Source organism: Pelophylax lessonae (genome assembly GCF_965119305.1).
Source record: "Pelophylax lessonae genome assembly, chromosome: 7".
In the NCBI taxonomy this organism is placed as follows: domain Eukaryota; kingdom Metazoa; phylum Chordata; class Amphibia; order Anura; family Ranidae; genus Pelophylax; species Pelophylax lessonae.
In genome coordinates this window covers 214,926,850-214,936,723 of record NC_138774.1, presented here as the reverse complement: position 1 = coordinate 214,936,723, position 9,874 = coordinate 214,926,850, and the positions used below count along the sequence as shown (strand labels likewise).

Sequence of the window (9,874 nt, the reverse complement as noted above, 5' to 3'; positions counted from 1 at the left end):
CAAAAGTCTGCAGATAATCTGCACGTGTGTACAGGGCATTAGATTCCATCCACACCCACGCAAGTGTGACCGAGCGCATTTTTTTGCCCGTTTCAGACATCCTATTGGTTTTATACATTAAAAAAAACATACTAAAGAAGTCCATGACCCGTTTGAAAAACTGGGCCGCACCAAAACACATGGTACTTTGCTACGGTGTGTTTGCTGGAAGTACATGGTGCTTTGCTACAGTGTGTTTTGTTGGAAGTACATGGTGCTTTGCTACAGTGTGTTTGTTGGAAGTACATGGTGCTTTGCTACAGTGTGTTTGTTGGAAGTACATGGTGCTTTGCTACAGTGTGTTTGCTGGAAGTACATGGTGCTTTGCTACAGTGTGTTTGTTGGAAGTACATGGTGCTTTGCTACAGTGTGTTTGCTGGAAGTACATGGTGCTTTGCTAATGTGTGAACACGCATGTTTTGCTGGATGTGTGGGGTGCCATTAGGAATTAGCGGCACCAACGCATGTCTGCATGTTTTTGTGTGTTGTGGGAAAGCTATTGCCCTCATTCCGGCAATGCACGACTGTAAACTTAGCCTTGGGGACCAGCAAGATAAACTTCTGACCACAGTGGCATTTTTTTTCTGCTCACTGACCCAAAATGTTAGGGACACTAGGTTACATCCTCCTGACTTTTATACTGTGATTACTACACTCTGTATGCTATGTTATATGTTACATCCTCCTGACTTATATACTGTGATTACTACACTCTGTATGCTATGTTACATCCTCCTGACTTTTATACTGTGATTACTATACCCTGTATGCTATGTTACATCCTCCTAACATTTATACTGTGATTACTGCACTCTGTATGCTATGTTATATGTTACATCCTCCTGACTTTTATACTGTATACTTTGATTACTACATTCTGTATGCTATGTTATATGTTACATCCTCCTGACTTTTATACTGTGATTACTGCACTCTGTATGCTATGTTATATGTTACATTCCCCTGACTTTTATACTGTGTACTGTGATTAGTACATTCTGTATGCTATGTTATGTTACATCCCCCTGACTTTTATACTGTATGCTGTGATTACTACACTCTGTATGCTATGTTTTTTATGCTACATCCGCTTGACCCCTGAACTCTGTATGCTTTGATGTACCCTGCACACTCCGTTTTATACTCCTGACCAATGCTTTGTGTAAGCTGTGCTGTACATGATATACTCCTGAACAAAGTGGTAGTTGTCTTTTTGTGGCTGCATACTAAAGAGTCTTCAACTATTTTTTAATTCATAATCATTTTTTTCAGAAGTTCTCAACCCTGAGCACTTCCATGTTCAGAGCTGTCAGAACCCAGACACATCTGATGCCTTTTGTAAAGGGCACTTGTCACTCCTTGTGTGCTATCACCTAGGGGGTCAGTATTTGAGCCCTTCTCGTTTAGTTAATAATCCATCTCAGCAAACTTGCTCTCATGCAGTGGGGTTAATTTTACTAAAATTGGAGAGTGCAAAATCTGGTGCAGCTGTGCATGGTAGCCAATCAGCTTCCAATTTCAGCTTGTTCAATCAAGCTTTGACAAATGAACGTTCATAAGAATATTCGTATAAACATTTGTATGGAATGACACTCCTCAAGCTTTCGAATATACTGAGAATTTTCAAAGTAGTTCAACATTTCATTTGCTTTTAACAGGAATTAGAACCCTTATTTGGTTGTTATTGCTGTCTGTGTCCCTGTTAGGAAGATCCCCCTCTTTATTTGTCCTGTTTACCATTATCATTGAAAGCGAAAGTCAAAGAAAATCCCAAATTTTGGGTTGTCCCCAGAAAAGTAATAGAGGTAGTCTTCCAACGGGGACACTAGTTCTGGTGACCTGGGGGGGGTCCCTAAAGAATTCCTTTTATTTGTGGCGATTTCCTCTCACTTCCTGTTAGGCTATAGGACAGGAAGTGTATTTAAGTCACTCCAATGTGATACAGATGGCAAAAAAAAAAAAATGTAAAGGGGTTATAACCCTCCCTTACTCTATGCAAAATGCCAAAAAAAAAAAGTTTTTTCCTTTTAGTTCTACTTTAAGTCCACTTAAGTATGGATTTAATTGGATGAACTGGAAAAGGTTTCATAAGATATAACAGATTGTAAAGCTAGCCATGTAACCCTACAACCACTTCTACCAATCAGCAATTGTTAAATTCTCATTTTACAATATTTTTGTTTTTGTACCCTTTAGACCCCCATTAACCCTTCGCTTTGCGAAGAGAACAGTCTATTTATTTCAATTGGCTGCTGTAGGCACAATGAAGACTTGCGTATCTTTTTGAACGCCACCCTTTCCTTGCTTTTGTTACTATGCGTTCTTGCGTGGTTTTATGCACACGGGCTTGGTGCGTTTGGGCTGCCATTAACAATGAATAGTGCAACAACCATTTTTTTGCAGGCGCATACACGAACAGAAAAAAGTGTGATTTTTTTAGTGGCACTTTCACCTAAATTAATCAGACTGTACCGCATGTTACCAATATATATTATATAAGAAATCCTATACTATATTTATATACAGTACGGTACATCTTCAACATTCTTAAAGTGGTTGTAAACCTCAGACATGAAACGTGAACAAAGCATATCCCTCTATAGTGTGTACTTGTCTCAATAAGTGCAATAAATGTCACTTTTGTCTGATGCTTCATTCTTCTGCTGTCAGCATGAATCCCTTTCTTGACACCAAGAGAAAAATGGTGACAGGGGAGGGATCTCCAGCTGATTGACAGCCTCAGCTCTGTTCCTGTGTGCTGTGTGGAGAAGGGGGTGGGGTGTGTCCCTTCCCTCCCCTCCAATCAGCTCTCAGAGATCTCCTCACTGAGCTCTGCAGAGTGTAACTTCAGTCTCTCCGCCCCCTTTTTTCTGAACTCTCAGAAAAGCTTTGAAAAATCAGTACTTTGAATGGCTTTAAGTGGATTCTTCACTGGGTATATCTTAGGGCAGTGATGGTGAACCTTGGCACCCCAGATGTTTTGGAACTACATTTCCCATGATGCTAAACTACACTGCAGAGTGCATGAGCATGATGGGAAATGTAGTTCCAAAACATCTGGGGTGCCAAGGTTCGCCATCACTGTCTTAGGGTTTACAACCACTTTAAAGTAAACAATAACCCACTCTATTAAATTCACATTTAGAGTGATATTAAATTTATTATTATTTTTTTTTAATGCCAAACATGTTATACTTCCCTCCTCCTGTGCAGGGCAGCCCGGATACTCCTTTTCTCTGGTCCTACACCCACGCTCCTGGGTCTTCCCTTCTGCCCGGTGCCACTACAGCAAGCCGCTTCCCCTGGGGGCACCCAAGCGGGCACGCTCCCAACCTGCAGCTCTGTGTGTCTATTCACACAGCCATGGCTCAGCTCCACCCCCTCTGTCTCCTGATTGGCTCACTGGTTTGTAATTCACAGCAAAAGCCAATCGGGATTGCGAGTCCCCGGAGAGGCAAGGCTCTCGTGGACATTGCTGAATCGAGAGGGGGCTCAGGTAGGTATTAGGGGGGGCTTGGGTGCTACTGCACACAGAAGTTTTCTTACCTTCATGCATAGAATGCATGAAGGTATGCATGAAGGTAAAAATATTATCTGCCCTTACAACCACTTTAACAATAAAAGGTTAATGAAATTGCAAAAGTTATTTTCAATTATGTTAAAACTGCAGCTTTGAATAAAATAACACCTGGTGATCCTGCCACAAAAGTCTCATTGAGGTACTTCCTGTTATGGGGTGACAACTGTCTCCCAATTGTGCTTTTGCGTTGTCACCTGTTAAATGCACCCCTGATGATTCCAGGTACTTGTATAGCAGTATATAAGCGGATGCCCTTTTGCGCAGGCACATTCCACTGTTGTCACTATTCCTGAACAATGTGCAGTCAATATTGAAGTAAATAAGTGTAAATAAGAAGTGGCTAAAAAAGGCTGAAGGAAATCAGCAGTACTGAGATGCAAAAAAGGATGAAAAAAATGGTGGAAAGGGTATTTTTTTTTTTTTTTAATAAAAGGACATGATAATCGCATATATGCTATATAAATTTGTTTTGTGAGCCTTCTAAATGGACCATGGATCAAAATATATATGTGGTCCTGTCTTGACTTTCTGTATTTTATAAGTGATGTGTCCATTGATTGAATATACAAACCTCAATGGCTTAGTTTACACTTGTGGCTAGGGGTTGGTAAAAATAGATGGTTGAGCCACATTTTATACCCCTCACTCCTAACTGCCTCCCTTAAGCTGCAAATGAAGCTGGACAGGGGTGTACACGTGCCGCAATTCTTCGATTTGCAGCATGGCAAACACGATCTCCCCTGTTGCGCTTGATGGGCAGTACAGCCGCTGAACGTGGCACCATCATGTGAATGAGGCTGAATCGTGACTGCAGCGCAGAATTCCCATTCACAAAGCTTGTATGGCTGTCGTAATAAAAAATGGAACAGGCGTTCAGGAGGCGTTCAGCAGGCGCCTGCACTGATCTGTTATATGTGATCCATCGAGGATCGCTCTTCAGGTGTAATCGAAACGTTAATGTTCTTCGAACATCTGTATTAAAAAAATAAATAAAAAAAAAAAAAAAGTAAAAATTGTTGCAAACACTTCTGATACGTAGTGCTTTCCCAAACAAAATCTCATTGGATTAGCTTTAGATCCCAGGCACATCACTTGCAGTCAGCAGCTATGAGTTTGTTAATGAATGAGCTCCAGTATGTGCAGAAAAGAGGGGACTGCTCCTTTAAGAGTGGGCAGGGCCTAGACAGACTGGCAGAGAATGTAACTCAATGCAGCAGAGGAGGAGGAGGCAGTAAAAGAGATGAAAACACAGCTGATTGCTATCCAGACCGCAGAACTAGACGGACTGCTGGTCAGTGTGGCACCTCTGGGCGCTGTAGCCTAGCCTGGTACTAGGGGGGGGTCTTTGCTTTTACGGCACAGTCCCCCCTGAGACCTGATTTTCCCACAATCCATTGTTGTTTTCTGTTGTATACAGCAGACGTGGATCCTGTGTACGGCGAGGAGTGCGATGAACCTGGCTTCACAATCCTGGATGGACATCGCAGCACCCTCTCACCCCTTTAAATGACCAGCTGGTACAAGAGATCAGAGACCGGCCACAGGGGCATCGACAGCCACCGATTCCTACCATGGGTTTCCTGCACCAGCTGCACCTCCTGCTCTGGAAAAATGTCACCCTAAAACGAAGGAGCCCGGTAAGTGCCCCATCTCCCATCAGGATAGATAGAAGAAAGTTGTGGTAGGGTGAGCGCTGCCTGGCACTCGGGGGGTTAATTCAGTGTGTTGGCAGAATGGGCCTATCTGGATGATGGGAGACGGTGGACATTGGATGTTCGGTGCCATCACTGACATAACATAAGTGCTCTCTGACTCCCGGTGGCTAGTGGGCTCTGGCAGTATCACAACGGTGACCTCACCGGCATGTGACACCCGGCTTATGTTTCAGGGTGACAAATGTCAGCAGCAACAGGGCGCTGCCAGACAACTGCCAGGGAACTTGCTGCATCTCTTTGACCTGGTTTTTATTACCTGCCATCTTGGCTGTCACTTGCTGGACTGTGTGTGTGCCTTTAAATACGGGTTCTCCAGCTGGTACCAAGCGGTGTGACGCTACCCAGGAATGGAGGACCTTCCTACTGTCTGTAGTCTGAATTCCTGCTATCTGTAGAATCTGATACCTTGTCATCTGATGTGTCTTACTTGTCCCTTTATACTTAAGGCTGGCCATACATGTGCAATCGTCTTGTACAATTTTCCTTTAGATTTACCTTCTACTTTGTAGTGCAAGGGCCTGCCTAATTGGATATAATTGACAGTTGTTGAGTTTGTTTGACCTCATATTATATGGTTTTGAGTAAATCTAAAGGAAAATTCTACAACCAAATTGAACATGTATGGCCAGCCTTACCTGTGTGTGCTGCTCTCTGCCCCATATCTGAGGTCTCTTCCCTGCATGTGCTGTCTGCTCTGTTCCTGCACTGATCTCTACGCCATCCCTGATCTCTATGCCATCCCTGATCTCTATGCCGTCCCCATGCTTTATCCCGTCTCAGAGCTCTATCCCATCCCTGATCTCTGCCCCATATCTGAGGTCTCTTCCCTGCATGTGCTGTCTGCTCTGTTCCTGCACTGATCTCTACGCCATCCCTGATCTCTACGCCATCCCTGATCTCTATGCCGTCCCCATGCTTTATCCTGTCTCAGAGCTCTATCCCATCCCTGATCACTGCCCCATCTCTGAGGTCTTTTCCCTGCATGTGCTGTCTACTCTATGCTGTCCCTGATCTCTACCCCTTCCCTAAGCTCTACCCTGTCCCTGATATCTGCCCCATCCCTGAGGTCTCCTCCCTGAATGTGATGTCTGCTCTGTTCCTGCACTGATCTCTACGCCATCCCTGATCTCTATGCCATCCCTGATCTCTATGCCGTCCCCATGCTTTATCCTGTCTCAGAGCTCTATCCCATCCCTGATCTCTGCCCCATATCTGAGGTCTCTTCCCTGCATGTGCTGTCTGCTCTGTTCCTGCACTGATCTCTACGCCATCCCTGATCTCTACGCCATCCCTGATCTTTACGTTATCCCTGATCTCTATGCCGTCCCCATGCTTTATCCCGTCTCGGAGCTCTATCCCATCCCTGATCTCTGCCCCATCTCTGAGGTCTTTTCCCTGCATGTGCTGTCTACTCTACGCTGTCCCTGATCTCTACCCCTTCCCTAAGCTCTACGCTGTCCCTGATCTCTGCCCCATCCCTGAGGTCTCCTCCCTGAATGTGATGTCTGCTCTGTTCCTGCACTGATCTCTACGCAATCCCTGATCTCTACGCAATCCCTGATCTCTACGCCGTCCCTGATCTCTACGCCGTCCCTGATCTCTACGCCGTCCCTGATCTCTACCCCCTCTCCGATCTCTATCCCGTCTCGGAGCTCTATCCCATCCCTGATCTCTGCCCCATCTCTGCGGTCTCTTCCCTGCATGTGCTGTCTGCTCTGTTCCTGCACTGATCTCTACGCCATCCCTGATCTCTACGTCGTCCATGATCTCTACGCCGTCCCCAAGCTCTATCCCATCTTGGAGCTCTATCCTATCCCTGATCTCTGCCCCATCTCTGAGGTCTTTCCCCTGCATGTGCTGTCTACTGTACGCTGTCCCTGATCTCTACCCCTTCCCTAAGCTCTACCCTGTCCCTGATCTCTGCCCCATCTCTGAGGTCTTTCCCCTGCATGTGCTGTCTACTGTACGCTATCCCTGATCTCTACCCCTTCCCTAAGCTCTACCCTGTCCCTGATCTCTGCCCCATCCCTGAGGTCTCTTCCCTGCATGTGCTGTCTGCTCTGGATCTGCACTGATCTCTACGCCATCCCTGATCTCTACGCCATCCCCAAGCTCTATCCCGTCCCTGATCTCTGCCCCATCCCTGAGGTCTCCTCCCTGCATGTGCTGTCTGCTCTGTTCCTGCACTGATCTCTACGCCATCCCCAAGCTCTATCCCGTCCCTGATCTCTGCCCCATCCCTGAGGTCTTTTCCCTGTATGTGCTGTCTACTCTGTTCCTGCACTGATCTCTGCCCCATCCCTGAGTTTTACCCCATCCCTAAACTCTACCCCATCTCTGAGCTCTGCCCCATCCCCGAGCTCTACCACATCCGTAAGCTCTCCTCCTTGTATAATCGGATAATAATCTTTCTTTTACTGCTGTTTCCTGCTGTCTACTTTATTCTTGGTATATCTTGCCTATATGTGCTCTTCACTCCATCCCTATCGTCTCCTATCTGTATGTCTTCTCTGCCCCATCCCTACCGTCTCTTACTTGCATAATCCGTTTTTTTTTTTTTTTTTACAGACGTCTCATACCCATGTGTGTTCTGTACTCCATGCCCGCTGTCTCTTACCTGAATGCTACTCTTTACTCCTTGTCTTACCTGCTCTCTACTGTATCTTTGCTGATTCTTACCTGAGTATGCTGTTTTCTAATCCACCCCTGCTGTCTAAATTCCGAATGCTGCTCTTCTCCATCTATGCTGTCTCATACCTGAATGATGCTCTCTGCTTCCACCCCTGCCATCTTGTACCTGAATACTGTTCTCTTCTTTATCTACTCCATACCTGCTGTTACCTAAATGCGTCTCTCTACTCCATCTCTGCTGTCCCCTACCTGTATGACTTCTCTACCCCATCCCTGCCATCTCGTACTTGCAAAATCCAGTGGCTATTAATCTCCTCTGAATGCTGTCCTTTACTCTATCTCTTACCTGCTCTCTACTGTATCTTTGCTGACTCTTACCTGAGTATGCTGTTTTCTAAACCACCCCTGCTGTCCCATACCTGAACACCGCTCTCCTCCATCCCTGCTGTCTCATACCTAAATGCTTTTCTCTACTCCATCCCTGGTGTCTGGTACTTGAATACTGCTCTCTACTCCATCCCTGCTGTCTGGTACCTGAATACTGCTCTCTACTCCATCCCTGCGGTCTCTTACCTGAATACTGCTCTCTACTCCATCCCTGCGGTCACTTACCTGAATACTGCTCTCTACTCCATCCCTGCTGTCTCTTACCTGAATACTGCACTCTACTCCATCCCTGCTGTCTCTTACCTGAATACTGCTCTCTACTCCATCCCTGCTGTCTGGTACCTGAACACTGCTCTCTACTTCATCCCTGCTGTCTCTTACCTGAATACTGCTCTCTACTCCATCCCTGCTGTCTCTTACCTGAATACAGCTCTCTACTCCATCCCTGCTGTCTCTTACCTGAATACTGCTCTCTACTCCATCCCTGCTGTCTATTACCTGAATACTGCTCTCTACTCCATCCCTGCTGTCTGGTACCTGAACACTGCTCTCTACTCCATCCCTGCTGTCTCTTACCTGAATACTGCTCTCTACTCCATCCCTGCTGTCTGGTACCTGAACACTGCTCTCTACTCCATCCCTGCTGTCTCTTACCTGAATACTGCTCTCTACTCCATCCCTGCTGTCTGGTACTTGAATACTGCTCTCTACTCCATCCCTGCTGTCTCTTACCTGAATACTGCTCTCTACTCCATCCCTGCTGTCTCTTACCTGAATACTGCTCTCTACTCCATCCCTGCTGTCTGGTACCTGAACACTGCTCTCTACTCCATCCCTGCTGTCTGGTACCTGAACACTGCTCTCTACTCCATCCCTGCTGCCTGGTACCTGAATACTGCTCTCTACTCCATTCCTGCTGTTTCTTACCTGAATACTGCTCTCTACTCCATCCCTGCTGTCTCTTACCTGAATACTGCTCTCTACTCCATCCCTGCTGTCTCTTACCTGAATACTGCTCTCTACTCCATTCCTGCTGTCTCTTACCTGAATACTGCTCTTTACTCCATCCCTGCTGTCTGGTACCTGAATGCTGCTCTCTACTCCATCCTTGCTGTCTGGTACTTGAATGCTGCTCTCTACTCCATCCCTGCTGTCTGGTACCTGAATACTGCTCTCTATTCCATCCCTGCTGTCTCTTACCTGAACACTGCTCTCTACTCCATCCCTGCTGTCTGGTACCTGAATACTGCTCTCTACTCCATCCCTTCTGTCTGGTACCTGAATACTGCTCTCTACTCCATCCCTGCTGTCTCTTACCTGAATACTGCTCTCTACTCCATCCCTGCTGTCTCTTACCTGAATACTGCTCTCTACTCCATCCCTGCTGTCTGGTACCTGAACACTGCTCTCTACTCCATCCCTGCTGTCTGGTACCTGAATACTGCTCTCTACTCCATCCCTGCTGTCTGGTACCTGAATACTGCTCTCTACTCCATTCCTGCTGTCTGGTACCTGAATACTG

General features: G+C 46.1%; 1 protein-coding gene across 1 annotated transcript in view; it reads left to right on the top strand.

Moving 5' to 3' along the window:
• The first annotated feature begins 4,963 nt into the window (after positions 1 to 4,963).
• ABCA2 (ATP binding cassette subfamily A member 2) overlaps positions 4,964 to 9,874 on the top strand; it is a 259,479-nt gene continuing 254,568 nt past the window's right edge. Inside the window, exon 1 of the mRNA XM_082263584.1 lies at positions 4,964 to 5,256. Coding sequence (XP_082119710.1) covers positions 5,191 to 5,256 — 66 coding nt within the window. The 5' untranslated portion in view covers positions 4,964 to 5,190. The remainder of the gene's footprint in view (positions 5,257 to 9,874) is intronic.